Genomic DNA, 27,206 nt, shown 5'->3' with positions numbered 1-27,206 from the left:
TTAATTATATCTTAGTCGGGATCAAGTACAAGGTACTGTTTTATTATTACAGAGAAAAAAGATTCTGATTATTTGGATGAAATGGAGCCTATGGGAGCCTTTTCGTAATTCCGAGCTTTCTGGATATTGGGTTTCCAGATAGTGGATCCCATTGCTTAACAATGACATTTCCAATTAGTAAACCCGAATGTGTCCAGTCAAGCTAACAGGGAATGAAATTGGCGCAACGGAGGAACCCTGGTGGTCTTAGAAGTGGGTCAGTGCCATGATGAAATACATATGGAAATGTAAGTAGTGATGGGCGAATTAGTCCTGTTTCACCGGGAATTCACGTGAAATTCACGAAACGGTGAAAATTTTGATGCCCGCGACAATTTTAATGCCCGCGACAATTAGACGTGTGCCTATTGTATTTTGTCCAAGTGCATTAAAGTCAATGGGCGTCCGAATAATTTTGTCAAATTGTTGCGGATGTCAAAATTTTTTTGAAAGCACTAAATTTTCTCCGCAGTTTCTCAATATTTTATTAGTGAAACGTGGAAAATTTGCAGCGAATCCGCATCTGGCGATTTAATTCACCCTTCACTAAATGTAAGACTTGGGTGGCTATTACTGTTCATTGTTCATAGCATAGTACATAGGCATCATTTATAGTTGCTATTCCATTATATGATGATACCAAGTTGCTTTATATTACGTAAGACCACTAGAAGTGATTAAGACAATGCTATCTATGTCTGTGTATTAGGGTGGGCTGCACAGGAAAAAAACAGAAGGGGTGTGGGGGGTGGTGGGTAATATTAAAGGGGTGGTTCACCTTTAAGTTACCTTTAATTACGTCACAAAATGACTAATTCTAAGCAACTTTTCAATTGGTCTTCATTACGTTTAGTTTATTTTTATTTATTTGCCTGTTTCTGCTGATTCTTTCCAGCTTTCAAATGACCCCATCTAAAAAAGAAATGCTCTGTAAGGCTACAAATGTATTGTTATTGCTACTTTTTATTACTCATCTTTTTATTCAGGCCTCTGCTATTCATATTCCAGTCTCTTATTCAAATCAATGCATGGTTGCTAGGGGAATTTGGACCCTAGTAACCAGATTGCTGACATTGCAAACGAAATAACTCAAAAAAACACAAATAATAAACAATGAAAACCAAATGAGTAAAAGTTAACTCAAAGGTTAACTGAAGATTGTATATCTGGCTGGTGGTGCCTGTGGGTCTGTGGGAGGTGGTACAGCACCAATGAAGTGGGAACTCAGTCTCTATATTGAAGGGCATGGGGGGTATATTTGATTGTGATGTGCCCTCTGGATGTCACCTGGCAGGGCACAAATGTGTGTTATAAATAAGTTGACAGTATAATGAGTCGGACGCACTGAACTAGCACAAAGGTTTATTTCAACAGAAACAACAGTATCACTATCCCGCTGCTATTTTGTATACAACTTTGGACTAGGCAAAACCAACATTGTTGCCAACCGATCAATAGAAGGTTTATAGCTACTAGGTATGTGTGATACCTATAATATCCAAGGCTATTGTGATAGTTAGTATAGATATGGGTATATATCATTTATGGATGGGTTTCATTTGGAGGGGTTGAACTTGATGGACTTTGTCTTTTTTTTCAACCCAATTTAACCTCGTCTTGTCTTTAATAAAAAACATTACATCCCTATATATTTATCTTTTTTCCCTATTAATAACACTAGGATCAACCATCATTTTTACCGTCAGGCCGGTAAAATACAGGCCAGGTGGCAACCCTAGCTGTGTGGCTGCTCAGGTATCAGTTTAGTCTGCAGCATGCAACAAGGTCAATTTCAAAGCAGCCATGTGAATTAAATGGATGAGATGGGAACTCCTTTTGCTTTGGATAATATTGTATTCTGATGCATTATTAAAGTCTGTTTATTGCAGTTCCTTATGGAGAATCCAAGCATACAGTCCAGTCTCCCCAGCAGGGGTTCTTCTGGGTGGTGGGGTAACTTTGCATTCATATCTTTCTGAGGTGCCGTGGCTATTACGGTCAGGGTACTGCTATTTGTTTCATTCATTTCCATACGGAAAAAAACACATACAGAACGCTGTAGGCTGTTTATTTTGCTGTCCCTTTAAGTACAGATACAGAGCATTGTGCTCAAAGGGAGTTTGGAGCTGGAATGGGATCTGGGACTGTTTAAAAACACATGTTTTCTGCACGCTGTTGACATTTCACTTATACCTGAAGTGGGAATCTTGTCTGCAGACACCAGGCTAGTAAGTAGCCGGCACCTCCGCACGGCAGGGCAACTAACAGAAAACAATGGCAAATCATACACTGCATTCAAAACAGTTTTTAAGCATGTTTTTTTAAGGGCATCAAGACAGGAGCCAATGCCCAGGGCTCCATAATCAGGGGCATGTAGGAAAAATATTGGAATTGTCACGCATAGCATGCCAGCAGAGCATGATGGGGCCAGTAGGGCAAGGTGGACAACGTAACGATAACCTTAAGCTACTTATTAGTAAGGTACAACTCCCAGCACCTAACAACTGCTGAAGGCTGACGTTACCAAGAGCTGGACGGCCCTATTTTACATTAATCACAATGTCTGTTTTGCCCTGAGCCCCATACACAAAAGACAGCTGAGTGTGATTTGCGCCCCATTCATGCCTCTTCTCCTCTCCATAATTATCTACACAGACCATATACTGTATAACCCTATTCATGATACTAGGCAGTATTCTGGTATGTCCGTATATATCTAGGTTGTAACTGTCAATCGTGGCATAACTTCAGTCTTTCAGGTCGGGGAAGACACAGCTACTAGACTTTTAAATTGTAAGCTCTTGAGCCTCCTTGATATCTTTACTGGTGTTTGCAAATGCTCCATGATTCGGTTTATATAAAAATTGGTCTTCAGAACAGCAAAATATTTCATGAGACCCATCCCATTACCTTGCATTTTATGTTATGGTGGCTTTTTATATCCCCCCCCTTACCTCAGTGCAACTGATAGGACTGAACTTTCAAGCAGGTCACATCACACCAGAACATCACATTGCGCACAGAGGTTACACTAACCAGCAAGTGGATCAGTCGCTAACTGGTTGCTATAGGTTATTAGACCACTTTACATTGCCCCCCTATAACTGTGCCTCATTATTCAACTGTCAATCACTCTTTCATTTTAAAATGAATTTACCATAATTAAATACTATTTAATAACCCCTAACAAACTAACAAGCCTAGGGCACAATAGACAGACAAAATAAAGGTATTGTGACTAGTAGAGTTTAGTACCGGGTGATCACTAGGCAACAATTGGCACATGAATGGGACACTTTTCTAATGCCCAGGGGTCTGCAGCACATTGTGTGGCTGAACTTCATTTCTTGGAAGCCCCAACTGAGTTCTCATACAGTAGTCATTAGAAAGACACCACTTGCTGGAGTGCAAGAAGGATGCCTGTCATCCCCAGCAGCTTCCACTAAAGAGTCCCATTAGCCCACACTCTCAGGGAGCAACGCATTTAGCATAACATTTAGCACAACAGTTGGTACATGGCATTAGGATGAACGTCTATTGCCGCCGGGTAGATTCACAACTGATACTAGACACACATGTTATGCCAATAGAACTTTAGCACTTGCTGAACTTTATAGTGAACAACGGTTCAGCCAGTGCTTCTCCCAGGTGCGATACTAGAGGTGGCACTAGACTAGACTTGCCCCGGGCGCTGGCTTTGGGTTGCTTTTGGGAATTGTAGTACAACATTAGCTTGGTACAGAGCAAACCCCTGCATGTTAGCCTTAGTGAATGTCATTGGCAGGTTCATGCTGTGATATATATTTATATACATAAACAGCCCGACGCAGTTCACAACCTTTGCAGCGCAAGAAGCAGCCCCTGCACAATTGCCATTACCAGATATGTACCATGCTGGGTGGCACAAGGGGGCTAAGAAGGACCACACCGATGGGGGCACTTAGTAGTTTTCAGCTTAATCAAATTCTCAGCTGCTGCAGCTCCTCTTAGGAACTATTGTTCTTGTGTTATGTTGCACCGCTACCACTGACTGACAGCTATTCTCCCTAAGCGGCTAGGCAGCAGCTGTTCTTCGGAACGGTTAAACCCAACACCCTATGCCAGGTTTGCCCGCACTTTACTAATGTGAGGTCTACTTTTAGTGATGTTGTCCCATTCTGATCTACATCCATAAAAGCTTTGTTAGCATTCTGTTCCATGGGAAAGATTACTTAGATGCTGATTTATGGAAAAATGTATATTGCTATTTCTTATTTAACCTTAACATAATAAATATCTGAATGAAAAGCATGAAACAGGAGGATGATTTAGACATGTTTGTTGTCACTGTCTTGAGATCTACTAATCATCAACTAAAGGTCTGCTGGTAGATCCCCATCTACCTTTTGGCCACCCCTGCCCCTATGCACTTGGCTAGACTCAGGTTTATCACCCCCCCCCAAAAAAAAAAAAAAAAACACCCCAATCCAGAAGTTTTCCATCCAACCCTTGCTTAGACCCTCTCCCCCCTCTCCAGGCTGGGGCAGATGCTGTTACTTACTGTAAGGGCAATTCTCCTTCTTGGTGCCGCTGACTGTGCCGTTACCATCGATCTGGAGAAAGTACTTAGTGTAGGAGAAAAGCTTCCTACTCCGCACGTCTCCCTGGAGGTGGTTATAGCTCCGCACGTGCCGACCGGACGAAGAGTTGGAGGACGCCTCCGCGGAGCGCAGCCAGTCCCTGCCCCTGGCCTCATTGCAGGTGACAGAAATGAAGTAGACAAGAAAGAAAAGCAGCAAAGAGCGGGGCAATTGGGAAAAGCCTGGGGCACTATGTGTCAGTATCCATTTCCACATTGTACTGAGGCTGTCGGCATCAGCAAATGCCTCATGGAAAGAAACATACTGGAAGGCTGAGAGCGAGTTGATGGCAACTGGAGAGCTGCTGGCCGAGGAGCCCCAGGACTTTGAAAACTTGTGCAGAGAACAAGGCACCAACATCCATCACTCGATTGGCAAACCAGCTTCAGGGATCCCTTATGTCCATAGTCCTGGGTATCTCCAAGAGCGCACGGGTTCCTCCTGCTGCTGCTGCGTCTAAATCTGCTGTGTCCTGTGCCAGCTGACTGTGTCTGAGCAGTAACTGAGCCTTACCAAATACAGGACATATTCAACTCCCCTCCAAGAGGGGGAAAAAAAATCTCTGTCCCCCCCTCCTCCTTTTTTTTTTTTTTTTTTGTTGCAGGCTGTAAAAATCCTCTCTCGGCTAATTGTCAGCCTGTGGAAGAGCAGTTGGCTTTGAAGAGAGGACAGCAGTTGCCCTTGTTGTAAACAGGTTGGAAGCTGGAGTGGAAATGTCAGTGATTACAATCCAGAGGTGGAGATGTCTCTGGTGGCTGCAGGGGTCAAGCAGCGGTGGATATCTGAAACCAACAGTAAGAGGAGTTCCAAGGAGGGGAGACCACTGATCCTTTCCACTGATGTGAATCCTACTAATTGCAGCTAAACACTCCTCTCTACTGAGCTGCCCACCAGCAGTTTGTATGGATAGCCCTGTCTTACAAGTTCTCCCCTCTCTCTGCTCTATCCAATCCCCACCAGGGAGCCCCTTTTTGACTTGTTTCCTAGTCCAGCTTTTTTTTTCTCTCTCTCCCCCTATGCTGGCAGGGAAGTGTTGGAGAGCCACCTTCAGATTGTTGCTCGCTAACTCTTTTCCTGCTGTGTTTCAGGCTCCCCAGCTACAGCAGATTAAAATATAAACTAAATATAGGGGGAACAAAACAATTTCATATAATTATCTTCTTTTTATTAACCCCAAACACTTTAGTTCCATTTCAGAAATAAAAAAAAAGCTCACACTTTCTTGTGTCCTTCTCCTACAGTCCCATGACCAATTTCTGATCCCCAAAATGAGACATATAAATGATTTATGCGTGTATATATATATATATATATATATATATATATATATATATATATATATATATATATAAGATTTTTATAAGGATTAGATGAGTTTCACATGTCTGAGATATCCTCTCTACGCTTGTATCCGCAGTGGATTCTCTATCATTCTGGGGACTGGAAAATGAGGTCTGTGCACAAAGATATTGGCTGAATTCAGTTTATCCAAATGTTTATTATACTTCTGGACCCGACCACACTGTTTACATTACAGTTGCAGCCTAGTGTGTGATCTTATTTAGCAATGCAGTGTGTAACCTTCTAACAGCCATGGGACTCTAAAATGATTACAAATGATGGCATTTATTTTAAACATTTATAACTTATAACATTGTACATAACACTACCTCATCTTATGTCCAGAATAGTAGGGAGAGAATAGAATGGGCTTATTTAGCAAACACATAAAAGTGTTACAGGGCTGCTTGCAATGTCTGTTCTAATTCACATCCTTCTATAGAAATGATCCCCAACCAGTAGCTCGTGAGCAACCTGTCCATCTCCAATCCCTTGGATGTTGCTCCCAGTGGCCTCAAAGTAGGTGCTTATTTTTGAATTTATGGCTTGGGAGCAAGTTTTGGTTGTATAAAAACCAGGTGTACTGCAAAACAGAGCCTCAATGTAGGTTGACAATCCACATAGGGGCTAATAATTGGCCAATCACAGCCCTTATTTAGCACCCCGGGAACATTTTTCATGTTAGTGTTGCTCCACAACTCCTTTTACTTCTGAATGTTGCTCACGGGTTCAAAAGGTTGGGGATCCCTGTCTAAAGCAATGATCCCCAACCAGTAGCTCATGAGTAACATGTTGCTCTTCAACCCCTTGGATGTTGCTCCCAGGGGCCTCAAAGCAGGTGATTATTTTTGAATTTCAGGCTCCGAGGCAAGTTTTGGTTGTATAAAAACCAGATGTACTGCCAAACAGAACCTCAATGTAGGTTGAGAATCCACATAGGGGCTACCAAATGGCCAATCACAGCACTTATTAGGCACCCCAAGAAAATGTTTCATGCTAGTGTTGCTCCCCAACTCTGAATGTTGCTCACGGGTTCAAAAGGTTGAGAATCCCTGTTCTAAAGCTTCATGGTGCAAGTCGAGACACAAACGAAAAACATTGTGGGGTGCACAGACCATTGCACACAGGTATTGGGGTGGCACAGCCTTGCAGTGCTAACCAAGGCACCAGCAGTGTGTACATTATCTCTATGTTTGTGTGATTTATCTCCTATAATCAGCTAGATAAGGGGGCTGGCCCATGTAAAGGGAGGGAGAACATAAATCTGGGACGTCCACCTGCAGTCCCTTAGCTGTTGATGAACTAAAACTCTCAGCATCCTCTCCCACCCACCCAGGAGATTTAATTCAATAACTGCTGGATGACTTCAGGTTCATCCCTGATATATATATATATTTATATATATATATACATATATATATATATATATATATATACACACATATACATATATATATATATATATATATATATATATATATATACACACACACATATACATATATATATATATATATATATATATATATATATATATATATATATATATATATACACACATATATATATATATATATATATATATATATATATATGTACAGGTATAGGTTCCGTTATCTGGAAACCTGTTCTCCAGAAAGCTCCGAATTATGGAAAGGCTGTCTCCCATAGACTCCATTATAATCAAATAATCCACATTTTTAAAAATGATTTCCTTTTTCTCTGTAATAATAAAACAGTAGCTTGTACTTGATCCCAACCAAGATATAATTAATCCTTACTGGAAGCAAAACCAGCCTATTGGGTTTATTTAATGTTAAAATGATTTTCTAGTAGGTGTAGGTATGAATATCCAAGTCACAGAAAGATCCGTTATCTGGAAACCCCCAGGTCCTGAGCATTCTGGATAGCAGGTCCCATACTTGTATATATTTATATGTATTGCAAATAAATTCTGTACAATTGTTTTTCTCCCCTCCCCCCAAGGGTCCTCACTGATTCTGCGAACACAAGGCAAAGTCTTTCCAAAACAAGCAGTATTCCCAATTGAGAGCCTTCTCTCATGCACAAATGACACTGCACACACGCTGCAATGTGTTCTGCACCGACCCGGAACATTTTCACCTCCATCCTAGGATTATTCTACAGGGATCGTTGGTTATTTGAAGTTCAATCGACAAAACTTTTGAACAAAAAAAAAAAAAACATTTTTGCTAAAAGAAAAATAAAAACATTTATTGATCCTGAAAATTTCAGGGGAAACTCCTGTTACTCTTTTCAGGTGTGAAAATCATATATATATATCTATATATATATATATATCTATATATATCTATATATATATCTATATATATCTATATATATCTATCTATATATATATATATATATATATATATATATATATATATATATATATATATATATATATATATATATATATATATATATATTTATAATATTGGATTGGATTTTTCAAGTAGCCAAACTTAGGGTGTGCTATGGGGCTTATACACACCCCCTTTATTTAGCATTGCAGAGTAGGATTGTTCTCTAAGGACCTTGTTGATTTAATGGTCTGGCTGTAATGACAGTGAAATCTATTAGTGAGTTCCTGACAATTAGTTAAACACTGAAGCATGACTGGTCTGGACATCTAAAATGATACAGTGCAAATGGGTTTCTACATTTATTCAAATATCATCATAAATTTAATTTGCTTTTTGAAACCATTATTGTTTAGGCTTCCTAACCAAAAAAGGGAGATTTTTTTTAAAAGATTTTTCTGTCCCCCCCCCCTCCCTAAATAGAACAACAAAGACCTCAGCAGGCACCAGGTCACCAGCCATGTAATGAGCCGGCCCTCGTTTTAACAAGCTATTTCCTGGACTTGACTATATTGCTACAATGTGGTAGAAAAAGTCTTAAATACAAGGGCTGGAACTTTATCTCTCTAGTGACCCTGAGTCAGTTCACTTCTTGGAATGAAATGTTAAAACCTACACGTGGAGAAATGTGTTTCCGTCTTTTTTCAGGGGCTCACACTGGACCTGGTCAGTCCTTATACCCTGAAATCCTAGATCCTGTATAGCAGCAGCCTGCTACGTCTTGTTCAGTTGGGACCACTGGTTGGTAATGATGGGCTGACGGGCGAATAAATTCGGCAGTCGAGAATTCACTGTGAATTTCCACATTCTGCCGCCGTCAAATAAACTACCGCGAAAATTCGGCAGCGTAAAAAAAATATTTTACGCGCGTCGGAAAAGTCTCTCGCATCAAAACCATCGCGCGCCAACATTATTTAGACGCCATTTGACTTTAACGCCAGCGTCAAAATTGACGTGAGCGTCAGAATTGATGCGGGTGTCAAAATTTTCTTTTTCAGAATTTATTCTGCGAAACGGGACAAATTCGCCCATCACTACTGGCTTGACATGATGGTGTTTGGCAAAATACTTTGTAAAAGTTGTTGTACCATGTTAGCCAGCCTAGCTTCTTTCTATTTTTTTTTATTTTTTTTTTGCAAAATACTTACATACATCACTTTATTATGCAGGATTATCCATCATTTATGTATTTATAGATATGAAATAATCCAAACTGCTATACACATAGACTCCAATTTATCCAAATAATCCACATTTTTAAAAATGATTGCCTTTTTCTCTGTAATAATAAAACAGTAGCTTGTACTCGATCCCAACTAAGATATAATTAATCCTTATTGGAAGCAAAACCAGCCTATTGGGTTTATTTAATGTTTACTTGATCTTTTAGTAGACTTAAAGGAGAAACAAACCCTTAATGGAAAAAAACCCTACCCCCCTACCCTACATAGACGCATGTCAAAATTATTCGGACGTCCATTGACTTCAATGCGTTCTACTGCTTTGCGAATTTTGTTCGTCAAATTTTTCGTCTAATGGAACAGATTTGCTCCCATCACTAGTGGCCATAGCTTTCTATAGGAGTCAGTGGTCTCTTAAAAGAAACAAAAGGCTTGGATGATGCTTAACAATGATTATGATCGCTGTTTTTCAAATGTATTAGTTCTGGCAAAGTATGGAAATTTAATAAATCTGAACCAGCATTTAACCCTTTTCTCTTGTCCCCATCTGATATCTTGCTGTAACATTTGTTTTGATTATTATCGGAGATGCCTTTAAGGCCCAGGTGTGTCTGTACAGGTATAGGATCCGTTATCCAGAAACCTGTTATTCAGGGAGCTCCAATTTATCCAAAAAATCCAAATATTTAAAAGCAATTTCCTTTTTCTCTGTAATAATAAAACAGTAGCTTGTACTTGATCCCAACTAAGATATAATGAATCCTTATAGGAAGCAAAACCAGACGATTGGGTTTCTTTAATGTTTACATGATTTTCTAGTAGACTTAAGGTATGAAGATCCAAATCCTGTTATCCGAAAAATCTCAGGTCCTGAGCATTCTGGACAGGGTCAGACTGGGGGTCCAGGGGCCACCGCGACTGCTGTCCAGGGCCCCCCTCCGGCCTCCCCGCCTGGCGCCTACTTTGAAGCACGCCGACGCGCACGCATTCAAGCAGTTCTGTGTTGCTGCTGTTTCACATAAGAAAATCAAACATAATAATAAAGACTATTTAGGAACTTATTTCGTTTACAGTTGGGAAGTGCAAGTCTATCTCTCCGTAGGGCGATTCTGCTGCCTCTGCACCTGACCCTTGCGCTTCAAGGGGTTAAAATTAGATGCTGGCCTGACAGGTGTAGTACATAAATCCATACACTCAGATACTTTTCCATACCGTGTGATGACAGGGAGAGCGTTTACTAAACAGAGCCCAAATGAAAAGCTGACATAGCTTCTTAGATTATATCAGTTTCTCTCTGTTTTCTCTATGGCCTTTCATTTACAGCACAGTCAGATCACTAAATAGCCAACTCCTTTCCATTGTCTGGCCCAGCATTTGGGTTAGCTTGAGAAAGCCTGAGAAAGGCTCCACAGGAAAGATGGACTATTTAACGGAATTCAATCTGTCCCAATAGATTTGAATCACTAACATAAATGTATGAATGTAGATTATATCTCTGTAATGAGGCCTGAATCATTCTCAGTTACTTCAAAGGATTGAAACTTAACCTCCCCCCTTTTTTAGCAGCAATAATCAGGGCTTAATGGGTTCCTTTATTAATTGTTTCACTGGTAAGTTTGAGAAAGGCAGCCAGCCATGCCTCACCGCTGGGCTCACAGAGGAACGCTACTGCTACAAATGGCTTTTTCATCGCCTTTCTCCCTTCTCAGTCTCCAGGATGGATTTAGGCAGGTAGGTTGGCTTGTGTGGAGCATAGAGGTGTGAAGAAATACAATTTAAGTTTTGATATATGTGCAGATCCATTAAATAGATAATAGATATCGGAAAGCCAACCCTCCAGCCTTGGATTTCTAGTTCTACAACAGCTTGGTGGGATGCAGCCATTGGTTGTTCTGGTCTGAACGTTCAATAATAAGGATGTAAATATAGACACAAGGGGGCCCAAGGTAACGCAGAAAGGTTGACCTCCCAACTGAGCATTCAGTATGTCCAATATCCAAACTAGCTGGGTTGACTCTGGGATATTGGGAGCTGTAGCATTAGAGCAATGGTCGAGGTGAATTTTCGAATGAAAAAAATTCGAGTTTCGAGCTATTTTTTGCATACTTCGACTAGGCAATAGTCCAAATTCGATTTGAATTAGAAAAAAATTCAAAAATTCGAATATCGAAATTTATCATGTAGTGTCTCTTTAAAAATTCGACTACAACCATTCGCCATCCAAAACCAAATGAATTGCTGTTTTAGCCTATGGGGGACCTCCTAGAACCTATTTGGAGTCAATTGGTGGACGTTGAAAAATCAAAGGTTTTTTTGGGGAAAACATTGAATCGAATTCGATCGAATGCGCTATTCCTTCGATTTGCACGATTCGAATTCGGCCGAATACAGACCTATTCAACCAAAAAAAACCAAACTTTGACTTAATTTCGGTTGGTCTTTTTGATTTCGAATTTCGAAGTTTTTTCAATTTGAAATTCGACCCTTGATAAATATGCCCCTGAGAGTTTTATGTTGGGTATCCTATCCTGTATTGTAAGCTCTATCAATATAGAAAAACAAAGGGAACACAACAGAGTAAAGGATTGAGCCCCAAAGAAAACGTAAACGGTTGTTCACTTTTGAGTTATCTCTTAGGGGCAGATTTATGAAGGGTCGAATTTAGAGTTGACGGGAGTTATTTTAAACTCCCATCAACTCGAAATTCGAATAAAAAAAGACCAATGAAACTTATTAAAAAAATCAAATTTTTTAACTTCGGGTGAATAGGCTGTATTCGATAATTTGAATCGAATTCGGATCGTATTGAATTTAGATTCAAAGTTTTCCCCAAAAAAACTTAGATTTTTCAAAGTCTACCAAATGACTCCAGGTTCTTGGAGGTCCCACATAGGCTAATACAGCAATTTGGCAAGTTTTAGATGGATTTTTAAAGAAACAGTACATGATAAATTTCGATATTCTAATTTTCTATTTTTTTTCCAAATTCAATTCGAATTTGGACTATTCCCTAGTCAAAGTACACTAAAATAGCCTCTAAATTCAAATTAATTTTTCAATTCGACCCTTGCTAAATCTGCCCCTTAGTATGTTATAGCATGGCCTATTCTGAGCAACATTTTATTTGATCTTCATTTTATATCTTTTCTGAACTACTTGCCTTCCTCTTCTGCCTCTTTCCAGCGTTCAGATGGGGGGTCACTAACTCAGCTGAAAAACTGTTCCTCCCTGAGACCAATTGCATATTGTCTTAGAATATGACTGCCTACATTGTACTTAAAGTTAAGTTCAAGGTGACTACCCCCTTAAGTCAAACATGTCCAAACTTCGTCCCTCTAGACTACATCTCCTAGCCTGTGGTGGTTTTAGTTTGGGCTCCAAGCATAGAAGTGACTTGCTTCTTCCAACTAATTCCAATACAAGGTACATGTGCAACTAGAGTAGAATGGGGTTCAGGAACTGAAATGCAATTTACTTACCATTTGTCCTTAATTATTGGTTCCTACCTTGCACCATTTTAACATCTCATGCAACTCCCCACCCCACTGATGGTCATGCACTTAATGTTCATTTTGTACCTTTCACTGGTCACTACATCTTTGATATATGCAAAAAAAAGTCCATAGAAAAGATGGTGGTTGGCACCAAATTATGTTGGTTGGCACCAGGACACATGGCAGGAAAATGCAGTGCCAATTTCATCCATATTAAAGGGGTTGTTCACCTTTGAGTATCATGTAGGGATTGATATTCTGAGAAAGTTTGCAATTGGTTATCATTTTTTATTATTTGTGTTTTTTGAGTTATTTATTTTTTAATTAGCAGCTCTCCATTTTGCAGTTTCAGCAGTCTGTTTGCTAGAATTCAAATTCCCCTAGCAACCATGCATTGATTTGAATAAGAGACTGGAATATGAATAGGAGAAGGACTGAATAGAAAGATGAGTAATAAAAGTAACAATAACAATACATTTGTAGCCTTACAGAGCATTTGGTTTTTAGCTGAGGTCAGTGATCCCCATTTCAAAGTTGGAAAGAGTCAGATGAAGAAGGCAAATAATTAAAACAAATATAAAAAATAAATTATAAAGACCAAATGAAAAGTTGCTCGTAATTGGCCATTCTATAACATACTAAAAGGTAACTTAAAGGAAATCGAATATCGAAATTTATCATGTAGTGTCTCTTTAAAAATTCGACTACAACCATTCGCCATCCAAAACCAAATGAATTGCTGTTTTAGCCTATGGGGGACCTCCTAGAACCTATTTGGAGTCAATTGGTGGACGTTGAAAAATCAAAGGTTTTTTTGGGGAAAACATTGAATCGAATTCGATCGAATGCGCTATTCCTTCGATTTGCACGATTCGAATTCGGCCGAATACAGACCTATTCAACCAAAAAAAACCAAACTTTGACTTAATTTCGGTTGGTCTTTTTGATTTCGAATTTCGAAGTTTTTTCAATTTGAAATTCGACCCTTGATAAATATGCCCCTGAGAGTTTTATGTTGGGTATCCTATCCTGTATTGTAAGCTCTATCAATATAGAAAAACAAAGGGAACACAACAGAGTAAAGGATTGAGCCCCAAAGAAAACGTAAACGGTTGTTCACTTTTGAGTTATCTCTTAGGGGCAGATTTATGAAGGGTCGAATTTAGAGTTGACGGGAGTTATTTTAAACTCCCATCAACTCGAAATTCGAATAAAAAAAGACCAATGAAACTTATTTAAAAAATCTAATTTTTTAACTTCGGGTGAATAGGCTGTATTCGATAATTTGAATCGAATTCGGATCGTATTGAATTTAGATTCAAAGTTTTCCCCAAAAAAACTTAGATTTTTCAAAGTCTACCAAATGACTCCAGGTTCTTGGAGGTCCCACATAGGCTAATACAGCAATTTGGCAAGTTTTAGATGGATTTTTAAAGAAACAGTACAAATTTCGATATTCTAATTTTCTATTTTTTTTCCAAATTCAATTCGAATTTGGACTATTCCCTAGTCAAAGTACACTAAAATAGCCTCTAAATTCAAATTAATTTTTCAATTCGACCCTTGCTAAATCTGCCCCTTAGTATGTTATAGCATGGCCTATTCTGAGCAACATTTTATTTGATCTTCATTTTATATCTTTTCTGAACTACTTGCCTTCCTCTTCTGCCTCTTTCCAGCGTTCAGATGGGGGGTCACTAACTCAGCTGAAAAACTGTTCCTCCCTGAGACCAATTGCATATTGTCTTAGAATATGACTGCCTACATTGTACTTAAAGTTAAGTTCAAGGTGACTACCCCCTTAAGTCAAACATGTCCAAACTTCGTCCCTCTAGACTACATCTCCTAGCCTGTGGTGGTTTTAGTTTGGGCTCCAAGCATAGAAGTGACTTGCTTCTTCCAACTAATTACAATACAAGGTACATGTGCAACTAGAGTAGAATGGGGTTCAGGAACTGAAATGCAATTTACTTACCATTTGTCCTTAATTATTGGTTCCTACCTTGCACCATTTTAACATCTCATGCAACTCCCCACCCCACTGATGGTCATGCACTTAATGTTCGTTTTGTACCTTTCACTGGTCACTAAATCTTTGATATATGCAAAAAAAAGTCCATAGAAAAGATGGTGGTTGGCACCAAATTATGTTGGTTGGCACCAGGACACATGGAAGGAAAATGCAGTGCCAATTTCATCCATATTAAAGGGGTTGTTCACCTTTGAGTATCATGTAGGGATTGATATTCTGAGAAAGTTTGCAATTGGTTATCATTTTTTATTATTTGTGTTTTTTGAGTTATTTATCTTTTTAATTAGCAGCTCTCCATTTTGCAGTTTCAGCAGTCTGTTTGCTAGAATTCAAATTCCCCTAGCAACCATGCATTGATTTGAATAAGAGACTGGAATATGAATAGGAGAGGCCTGAATAGAAAGATGAGCAATAAAAAGTAGCAATAACAATACATTTGTAGCCTTACAGAGCATTTGGTTTTTAGCTGAGGTCAGTGACCCCCATCTCAAAGTTGGAAAGAGTCAGATGAAGAAGGCAAATAATTAAAACAAATATAAAAAATAAATTATAAAGACCAAATGAAAAGTTGCTCGTAATTGGCCATTCTATAACATACTAAAAGGTATCTTAAAGTAAATCTTCCTAAACCTAAACACCTTGTAGGATAAATTCAGTGCCAATTACCAGAAAAATAAAGTGCCATCTCCATGTATAATTGGTCGATTCTGGTTTTGTACAAAATCCATTGGTTCTTGGGGAAATTGGGGAAGTTCATTGGCCACAATTCTGAGCCCATTTGACACCCAGCTAACGTAAATGTGCCCTTTACTCTCTGTCACAACCTTTAGATAGTGGTTGCTACCAAACAGGTTTGTTTTTACTTTAAAGGAATAAAAAATTCAGATGACAACATCCCTGACCTGTTCATACATTTTCAGGAAGAAAAGTCGGCCTGAAAGTTATTACCCTGCTGGAACCAACTTGTGATTAAGAAAAACATTAAGCTTTGCGTAGGCATGATTTCAATTGAGTTTTTATTTTAATAGTATACAGCAATAAAGTTCTTTGTTTTACATAGATTTGTTAATAGATAGCTGTAAGATGTGTAATTTAACATGTGTGTTTTTACTGGGAAAGCCTATAAATGTAATACATGAGTCAGTACAGTAGGTCAATAGGTGGCATACACAGCACATTCATTGTGCTTCTGCCATCCAACTGCGAGAGGCCCAGCTGGGAGTTGAAAAGAAGCGCTCCTATTGTTTTTTTAAGCAATTTCCCTCTAATAGGTAATATGGTAGATCCGATCTGACCAAATTTAATAATTCAAGGCAAGTGTAGTTTGAGGCAGCATAACTGAATTCAATGTAGCAGCACAAGGCTCCAAATGTAAACCAGAGCTCTAGGCAAATTTAAGGGTGATTTCCCTACATCGTGCACATATAGTGGGGCCCCACAGAATGCAGCTCTAGGTAAGAACTGTGTGGGGAAATTCAATAACATGCTTCGTGTTCATGTTCCTGCACAGTTAGTGCAGCAGTGCTAATGGGGATACTAGCCTCAGAATAGGGAGTGTGACTGTGGGATAGCAGTAATAGTAGGGAGAGATGGTGCCTATAGTAACAGTGGAGATAATAGTCTTTGGGAAGGGAGTGTGACTGTGGGATAGCAGGTATAGTAGGGAGAGATGGTACCTATAGTAACAGTGGATAATAGTCTCTGGGAAGGGAGTGTGACTGTGGGATAGCAGGTATAGTAGGGAGAGATGGTGCCTATAGTAACAGTGGGATAATAGTCTCTGGGAAGGGAGTGTGACTGTGGGATAGCAGGTATAGTAGGGAGAGATGGTGTCTATAGTAACAGTGGGATAATAGTCTCTGGGAAGGGAGTGTGACTGTGGGATAGCAGGTATAGTAGGGAGAGATGGTGCCTATAGTAACAGTGGATAATAGTCTCTGGGAAGGGAGTGTGACTGTGGGATAGCAGGTATAGTAGGGAGAGATGGTGCCTATAGTAACAGTGGGATAATAGTCTCTGGGAAGGGAGTGTGACTGTGGGATAGCAGGTATAGTAGGGAGAGATGGTGCCTATAGTAACAGTGGGATATTAGTCTCTGGGAAGGGAGTGTGACTGTGGGATAGCAGGTATAGTAGGGAGAGATGGTGCCTATAGTAACAGTGGATAATAATCTCTGGGAAGGGAGTGTGACTGTGGGATAGCAGGTATAGTAGGGAGAGATGGTGCCTATAGTAACAGTGGATAATAGTCTCTGGGAAGGGCGTGTGATTGTGGGATAGCAGGTATAGTAGGGAGAGATGGTGCCTATAGTCAGGGCCGCCATCAGGGGGGCACAGGGGGTACTACTGTACCGGGCCCGGGCCTGAAGGGGGGCCCGGCTGTGCTGCACTTTTTGAAATAGCCGGGCCCCCCTTGACAACTGCTCCAGTACTGTCTCCATGGTGTCTGCCACCTGGGTGATTGTGCTGATTCCCGTGGGTCTGGGTTGAGGACTCGCTGCTGAAGTTGAAGTCCGGCACGCAAGGATTCCTATAGGTACAAGCAGAAGCGTGTGCTAATTCACGCAGCCAATCAGAAAGCTCCATTGCCTCCACCACAACTCGCTGGCCGATTCAACACCTCGTCTGAGTGGGCGGGGCACTGGCCGCGGGGAAACGCCTCCCTGGTACAATGACAGGTAGCGGCTGAGTCCACTGTCACGTCTGCGCTTTGGGGCACCAGTTTCTAAAGGCACCAGTTGAACTAATGTCCTGACAGGACTCCCTGGGCTCACAGGCTGGGCTCCCCCGATGGATCGCACAGACACAATAGCAGCGACTTTGTTACTGTTGCAAGTGTCGCACTGATTGTCGCCAGTAATCCCCTAGTAAATCTGGTTCTTTGAAGTGGACAGTGACACATCTAAAACTGTATTTCCCCTCTTTTGGCGATGCTTTACTTGTCAGAGCAGACCTGCTATCAACTAATAGTCCTGAGTAGCAGTGTCCAGTTCAACAACATCCTGTAATTGTAACTAACAGTGTTTGTGTGTTTTATAAATGATATCCCAACACAGGCACCGAGTATAATAGTGTCACTGCTTAGAATCCCACTGCTCAGTAATGCTCTTCAATTATTTTTACCACTGGAATTGAATATAACTGTTAAATTAGGGATTAGCAGCAAAAAGTCCTGAAAGTGGCGAAAGGACCAGAAGTCCTGAAGAGGTGAAAAGACTCGAAGTCACGAAAACAGCCCGAAATTGAAGTCCTGAAGCGGTGAAAGGACCCAAAGTCACGAAAGGAGGTGAAGTTGAAGTCCTGAAGTTCTACTGAACACCATTTTTTTTTTCAATCCCCTGGCCACCAATTTATTATTTAAATACTCTACAGGCCCCTGCCACCAACGTCTTTTTAAAAAATATTCTCTGGGGCCCCAACTTTTTCTTAACTTGTAAGGGGGGCCCAATGTTTTTTTAAAAAATATTTTATGGGGGGGCCCTGGCGCAAATGTTTTTTTTTTATATACTCTCTGGGGCACCAATTTTTTTTTTACTTGTAAGGGGGGCCCAATGTTTTTTTTTTTATAGGGGGCCAATTTTATAGGGGGCCCTGGTCACCAATTGTTTGTATTAACTTGTAGGGGGGCCCTGACTACCAATTGTTTTTAAAAAAAACTTTTATGGGGGCCCTGGTACCACAGTTTTTTTTAACTTATAAGGGGGCCCTGACCATCAATAGCTTTTCATAACTTGTGTGTGTGGGGGGTTACCTTTTTAGCGCTGATGTCTGTGTGGTCTTTTAACTATGGTGTGGAGTGAGCAGGATCTGGGGTGGGGCTTGGGCGGGGCCCAGGGGGCCCCGAAAATATCGTTGTACGGGGCCCCGTGATATCTAATGGCGGCCCTGCCTATAGTAACAGTGGATAATAGTCTCTGGGAAGGGAGTGTGACTGTGGGATAGCAGGTATAGTAGGGAGAGATGGTGTCTAAAGTAACAGTGGATAATAGTCTCTGGGAAGGGAGTGTGACTGTGGGATAGCAGGTATAGTAGGGAGAGATGGTGCCTATAGTAACAGTGGATAATAGTCTCTGGGAAGGGAGTGTGACTGTGGGATAGCAGGTATAGTAGGGAGAGATGGTGTCTAAAGTAACAGTGGATAATAGTCTCTGGGAAGGGAGTGTGACTGTGGGATAGCAGGTATAGTAGGGAGAGATGGTGCCTATAGTAACAGTGGGATAATAGTCTCTGGGAAGGGAGTGTGACTGTGGGATAGCAGGTATAGTAGGGAGAGATGGTGCCTATAGTAACAGTGGGGATAATAGTCTCTGGGAAGGGAGTGTGACTGTGGGATAGTTTTTTAAGTAGGTTGAGATGGAATAATTTCCATGAAATGATGCACATACTGTATATAGATATATGGTTTAAGCATGTAACCCAGTTTCCCACCACTAACACTTTATATGAGTCAATGATGATGGAAGTTTCAGTGTAATAACTGAAGGCCAATGAGTTGAACATTATATATTATAACTATTAAAGCGATGTCTCCACTCAAAGATTCTTTTGCCCTCAGATCCACTATCCTCTTCTCTGAAGAAACAGAAGTAAACAGAAAATGTATCCTGGGGCCATGTAAGTTTGAGTCTGATCTTGTGATGGTGCAGCGATAATTAATTCCAAGGGTAATGTTCTACTGCTCTTTGTATGCTTTCCATACCAACCATTAGCCTATATCTTGACAGGTTTATTCGCCTGAGACGTGATTGACAGCATTAATACAAATTGGGTAGTGCCTGAGGCAAGCAGTAGGTACAATGCATATCAGTGTACAAGATGCTTTGTGATGTGCCTTTATTCCTGTAGGACCCAGATACACCCTGTTGCACACCTTCCCTTTGTAGATATTGTAAGTCAAACAGGGGAGAAAAACCCTGGGAAAATTAAAGAAAAGAGAAAAGGTGCAATAAGACAATTTTGATGTCAAGTCACCCAAACTGAATGCCGCTTAATCTCATTTTAAGCATGCCAATTAGCTTGTTGTTATGCATTATAAGGCTTAAAGGAACAGTAAAACCAAAAAATTAAAGTGTTTTAGAGGAATTACAACACTTTCATTTTTTGGTGTTAATGTTCCTTTAACACAATTGTTAAAATGGCACCTTGACCAGACAATAATTCCAGGGTTCTTTTAGAATGGGGGTCCCCAAACGTTTTTACCTGTGAGCCACATTCATATGTAAAAAGAGTTGAGGAGCAACACAAGCATAAAAAAGTTCATGTGTGGCACAAAATAAGGGCTGTGATTGGCTATTTGGTAGCCCCTATATAAACTGGCAGCCTACAGGAGGCTCTGTTTGGCAGTACACCTGGTTTTTATGCAACTAAAACTTGCCTCCAAGCCTGGAATTCAAAATTAAGCACCTGCTTTAAGGCCAGTGATAGCAAAATCCAAGGGGTTGGTGAAATTCATGTTACTCATGAGCCACTGGTTGGGAATCACTGAATTAGAAGGTTGTGTCTACACATGCAACCGACTTGCGTTCAATGAACCGGAGACTAGTGTTGTTGCTGACCCCTTATGCACATACATGCATTGCATGCACCAAAGTGGACATATTTGAGATTTGTGCAAAAGTTGTGGAACACTATACTTAGCAGGCAGGGAAAAGATATTGCAATGTTGGCAAAAGACATGACCATATGCATCCAAATATTGCACTTTTCATGTAGTCATGAATGAACCCTAGCCTATTTACATTTGATTGTCCTTTAATTCCTCGAATTGTATTATTTTTCTACAAAAATTTGTATGTTTTATTTTTAAAAATTGGAGATTTATTAAGTGTAAAAACCAAGAAAAACTAATACAAAACTTCTCCAAGTAAAAGCACTCGAGAAGCCCCGGGGAGCTGATGCTATGGGACCTTTTTCTTGCCATTCAGAGTTTTAGAGGATTTTGGATTTTTTTTTTGTTTGCAATTATCTGTAAAATTTGAATTTTTTATATATTTTAGAGATTTTATTTGGATTGTTCAGTGCCGTTCGTTTTTTTTTTTATATTTGGATCTTTTAATAACTTGCACATGGCATTCGTGATTTTTTAGAAAAATGGGGGTTATGTAATAACCCATTTGCCCAGGAGCAGTAACCCATAGCAACCAGTTAGCAAGTAGTATTTACTGGTCACCTGTCTTAAAATAAAATATAATTGGCTGATATGGGTTACTACACTTGGACAAACATAGTGCCTTTTAATCGTGGTTTTAAAATGCTCTAATACCACTAAAATTTAACCTCTAATAAATGGGCTTATAACTTCTGTGATTGGGATGCATAGGGGCAGATTTATCAAGGGTCGAATTGAAAATTCTAATTTTTATTTTACTGTAATTCGACTAGGGAATAGTCCAAATTAGATTCGAGTTTAAAAAAAATTAGAATTTTGAAATTTATCATGTACTGTCCCTTTAATAATTCAAATTCAACTATTTGCCATCTAAAACCTGACTAATTGGTGTTTTAGCCTATAGGGGACCTCCTACAATCAATTTGTAGTAGTTTGTTGGACTTTTGAAAAAATAATTTTTGGTGAAAAACTCGAATCGAATTTGATTCAAGTTTGCAGGTCGATCCTATTCACTCGAATTCCAAAAAATTCAAATTTTTGAATAAATTTCGATTGCTCGGTTTTTTTTTCAAATTCCAGTTTATGGGAGTTTGTGGGAGTTTTTATAAACTCCCATAAGATCTAAATTTGACCGTTGATAAATCTGCCCCTTAAAGCTGTTAATGAAAGTGAGAGCTGGGTTAATAGACTGCTAAGGTAAGAACACATTGTGAATTATGCAGCGTGAAAAAGACTTAAATTGCCCTTTGTTTGATGCAATGCAATGTATAGTCGGCCTTATTGTGTCAGCTCTTTGGATGACTTTTATTCCAGTAGAGGAAAATGAGAACAATAAGGTCAGTGGACGAAACCAAGACAAATGCTGTTATGTGGCTTAGCTATGCAGATAACAGTAAATTTAGTTTCAGAGAAGACAGGGAACAAGATACTCAAGAAGAATACAGAATGATACACTGCAGATAAAGCCATGCGGGTGTTTTGTTGCAATGGAATAAAAATAAGATACTGCTGTTCCTTTAACATGTCATGGTCTGGATTCTATTAACCTGGAGAGGTTCTCGCTGGCCTCAGTCTCACACGTTCCCATCATAGGCTTTGGGTGGATTTCAGAATTTAGCACAGGTAATAAGATCCAGCCTTATGTCTGGGTATGGGACAAACCACTAGCTGGTAGGTAGGATCTTTAGTGTATGTATGTATAATATGAGCTGCTAGAATCTTCAAAGATGATATTTTTTATTCAAGACCCAGAAAGACTTCAGACTAGAAAGAGAATTATTTTTGAATAATTTTGGTTCCTATTTTAGACACGTGTTGGCCCAAAAACCAACATCCAAGTAAGAATTTGCTAAGAATAAGAATAAGAATCTGAGTGGTGGTCCCATGCCCACTGACAGAATAAAAGGCAAAAGTGCTGGTGTATTCTACACTGTGCATTCTACTACCCCCACTCCAAGTCAGAGAAGGAGCTGAATGGCCACCATATCACTTTTACTAAGGACCAGCCACAAATGTGTAGATTCCAAGTAATATTTATATTTTGACCATATTTCTCATTCCATTCTATTATAATGTGGTCTATTTCACTTTCTTTCTGGTTCCTGCAAATTATTTTTGAAACTTTAGATTAATGGTCCCCAACCAGTGGCTCAAGGGTATTTTTTCTTATGGCGACTTTTTTGTTTCTGGTGACTTCTTACAGCAGTTTTGCAAAAAAAATTGCAGATGGCGAAATGTTGAATTTTGTAGCGAATCCATGGCTGGAGAAAAAAATTAGCTCATTACTAGGGGTTTCTAAATACTTCTGAATATTTTGGGCTTTACAATAAAAAAGAAAAGGGAAAAAGATATTGCAGCTGAAAAGTCTGATGTTGGTCCTCAAGTCCCCTTTGGCAGATGTCCCTTTGGCCGATGTTGGTCCTTAAGACCCTTTGGCAGATGTCCCTTTGGCTTCTCAGGGATCTCAGGCCATACTGCATGGAAGGTTAGATGCTACATTGGTGTTTTTATTTATGCCAAATATAAACAAAAGATTTGGATGGGAACCCTTCCTCAGAAGAAAAATGAAGAATGAAGCTTTTTTTGGCCATCAACACTTGGTGCACTTTGTGATTTATCATAGTGGGGAAAACTGAAACCTTGGGATTTCTAGTGCACCAGTTAAAAGGCAGGTGTAAAGCTTGTCAAACACATACCCATATAATCATACACAACAAAGAATCCTGACCAATATCTATATACTATGGATTCGTCTATTCATCTATTGAATATGTTTTGAAATTCATTTTAGTGATGCAATATGTTGGCCAGAGCACGGCAGATAAGCAACCGGAGAGGGGCCATAGCTCTTTAGCACTTCTTCTTGTTCTGATTATTTAGGCTGCCGTCTAGATCAAGTGGAACAAAAGAAAGGTGGCCATTAGTGAAATTTGTCCCGCTTCGCTGAAAAATTAGCAAATTTCCTGCAAAATTCGTGAAACGGCGAATAATTTATGAAATACTTTGAAGTCAATGTGCGTCAAAATTATTTTGACACATGTCGATTTCGATGCCCGCAACAGGCGATGGGGGTCCAATAATTTTGACAATTTTTATGCACTTGACTATTCTGATGCGCGCCAAGATTTTTCTGATGTGGCAGATTTTTTGCCGGGGAATTTTTGCCTCAGTTTCGAGAATGTATTCGCAGGCGGCGAAGTGTGGAATTTCGCTGCTAATTTCCTTGGTACATGGTATGGGCCTCATATGGTATCTGTCTATTTGGGCCATAGGGTGATCGGATGGATATCATATAGGATTGGCCAGTTTATGATCACATTTAGTCAATGCCTGTGTTAATGTCCATTGCAGATACAGTTTTATAAACTGTTTTATACACAGATTTAGGCAGTCTCATTTGTGGCAACTGTTGAAATTTCCACCCTGTGATTCTCCTCTAATCATATTTACTACTACAGGTATGGCATCAGTTATATGTAAACCCGTTATCCAGAAAGCTCTGAATTACAGGAAAGCCAGCTAACATAGACTCCATTTTAATCAAATAATTCAAATTTTAAAAAAATGATTTCCTTTTTCTCTGTAATAATAAAACAGTAGCTTGTACTTGATCCCAACTAAGATATAATTAACCCTTATTGGAAGCAAAATACATTTATTTGGTTTATTTAATGTTTACAATATTTTAAACTTAAGGTATGGAGATCCAAATTATGGAAAGATCCCTTATCCAGAAAACCCCGGGTCTCAAGCTTTCTGGATAATAGGTCCCAAACCTGGATTTTGATGCTGATCGCTATAGAAATCCCATAAATTAGCTTACACGCACAGCTTTTGAAAATGAACATCGTGTTCACATCCGACGTTGTAAACCCCCAAGGAAGTGTACCTTGGCAGAATTGTAAAGCAGATCTTTCCATCCCTGCCAAAAATGTAGAATATTAGTACTCACTCAGAAAATATGTGTAACTCATCATATACATTTAACATGGAATAAGAATAAAAAAGAAACTAAGAATGAAAGTGTGGAGGGCATGTTTATACTCTGCCAAGTCACACAAGCTTGGGGCCTTAGAAAATAGGAAATAAAAAACACTCTCTGTTTATTACATAAATTAAAATTAATGACGACTTCCTAACATTTGATTACATTATTTTTGGTTCCAAAAAAGTCACTTCATCCCCTAGCAGCCCTGCTGAAATATCCTGTCTAACCCGATTGTGCCAGGGCTGAACCTTTAATTCACTCACCACCATTTTATTTCAATGAATTATAAGGGGAACTATTGTCATTAAACACAGTACAAATGTTTTAAGTATCATTTGCCTCTTATTTTTGGGCAAGTGCCTTTGAAACATTGCACCCTATCACTTTTGTTTCTGGAACTATAAACTGCAATGTAGATTTACCTTCCTTGTTTTTGGATAATACAAGTGTTGGTCCTAGTGGGGACCTACCAGTGTTGCTGGTGCAACTTAAGGTGGCCATACACGGAGATATCTGCTCGTTTGGTGATGTCGCCAAACGAGCGGATCTCTCTCCGATATGCCCACCTTGAAGTGGGCAATATTGGGCTGATCCGATCGTGGGCTCTAGGGCCCAAGATCGGATCCTAACGAATGGGAACAGGCAGTCGGATCGCGGGACCGCATCAATGAACAGATGCGGGCGCCATCCGACGGGAATTTTTGTCCCATCCGATCGAGATCTGGCCGACATTCGGGGAAGCCCGTTGGGGGGCCCCATACACGGCCCAATAAGCTGCCGACTCGGTCTGTCGGCAGCTTTTATCGGCCCGTGTATGGCCACCTTAATACTAATACTGCAAGTCTCTCCCTGATATGGCAACATCGAGGTGGGCGATATTGGGCTGATATGATCGTGGGCCCTAGTGCCCAACAAACGATCATAATACAACCAATATGGGCGGTTGGATCACAGGACCGCATCAACTAACAAATGTGACGGGATTTTGAACCCTGCCCAATCCACATCTGGTCAACTTTCAGCCAGATACCGATCCTGGAAGCCCGTCAGAGGGCCCCACTCATGGGCGAATAAGCTGCTGACTTGGTCTGTCTGCATTTTTAACGGCCCATGTATGGCCAGCTTTACGCTCCATGTTTTATATTGATTACTTGCTAGGTGCACTGCCTCCGTGAAGACTAACTTAGAAGAGGAAGCAGCATGGCAGCTCCCATACTTAAAGCTGTTTGTATAAAATAAACCATGTCATAAATATACAGAAAGACAAAACAAAAGTAGCCCCTGCTTATAGCCAGGAGGCATTTGTGTCTGATAATTTAGCAGGGACCTAGGAAGACTCACAACTATCAGTCTAGACCTCTTTTTCCAGCAGCTTCCTCAGTAGTCTTTGATCTCCAAATGTCAATACATTTAAAATGATAAAAAATGACCTTTTGGCCCTTTTAAATGTGTTTTTCTTTGGGAGCTCTGGGACCATAGAATCTTTGTTTACATAAGCAACCCTCTAGCTGGCAGTAATTTATTGACAGTCACAACAACCAATAAGGCAGCTGCTTTACCTGTTACCCGCATGGGATCAGACTGTCAAGCTGCTGAAATCCTTATTGTTATCTCAGTTAGGCAGTTCCTCACCCGGCAGCATTTTCTGTGGGTTATAATTATTCTTACTACTGAGATGTTACTAACTATGGGAATACTTGTTAAACCATTACCATTGGGATCCCTTCTTTCAGTATAATGTCTGTGCACATTTACTGTGGATTTTACAAAAGGCATCACTTAGTGATGGCCAAATCTGGTTAGGGTGAGAAGGGCTGAAAGGAGCCAAAAAGCCCTTAGCTAGCAATTATATGCAGTGATGCCTTCTGAAATCAGAAGGTATTTACTTGTCTCATGCCATATACACAGCAATGCCTAGATACCAAAAATAAGAGTTTTAATTCTCCCATAAGGCATCATGGGCAGAGACATGCAAATCACTCCTTTGTCTCCCTTTGGCCAACTATGCATCCAGAACCGCTGGTTTATAGCACAGATACATCCTAATGGTTCAGAGCCATATATCCAAACTTGCAGACAGCCTGTTTCGATCTTGTTAGATCTCATCAGTGCAAGATATTGGAACACGGCTTCTGAGAGGTAGGACTTGGAGAGTAGCAAAATGGGGAGCCAAATCTGGTTAGGGTGAGAAGGGCTTAAAGGAGCCAAAAAGCCCTTAGCCCTTAGTGATGGGCCAGCATAAAGGTACGAAGTGTTTTGTCTTCAGGTGAACCTTTGATACTATGCAATGATGATGAGCTCAAATGGGAAACAAAATGACCTGGTTTTGAAAGTAGGGAAAAAACTGTGTTTACCCAACATCAAAAATTGCAAATAGACTGAGCTTTGGCTCATCATCACTTTCTTGTGCATTGGCAGATGTACATTTTTTAAACCTGTTCAATCTCCGAGCTTCCAATATCCACAGTACATGAATATTTGTACATATACCAATACTGAAAGTAAAAGTGGGAAAAAACCC

General features: G+C 39.9%; 1 protein-coding gene across 1 annotated transcript in view; it reads right to left on the bottom strand.

The window, feature by feature from the left end:
* Positions 1-5,653, bottom strand: part of fgf10.L (fibroblast growth factor 10 L homeolog) — a 64,857-nt gene extending 59,204 nt beyond the window's left edge. The window contains exon 1 of the mRNA XM_018266199.2: positions 4,580-5,653. Coding sequence (XP_018121688.1) covers positions 4,580-5,018 — 439 coding nt within the window. The 5' untranslated portion in view covers positions 5,019-5,653. The remainder of the gene's footprint in view (positions 1-4,579) is intronic.
* Between the last annotated feature and the right edge of the window lie 21,553 nt (positions 5,654-27,206).

This window comes from Xenopus laevis, chromosome 1L, assembly GCF_017654675.1.
Source record: "Xenopus laevis strain J_2021 chromosome 1L, Xenopus_laevis_v10.1, whole genome shotgun sequence".
Classification (NCBI taxonomy): Eukaryota; Metazoa; Chordata; class Amphibia; order Anura; family Pipidae; genus Xenopus; species Xenopus laevis.
Note: the sequence above shows the minus strand (reverse complement) of the source record. Positions and strands in the feature narration are given on the sequence as shown.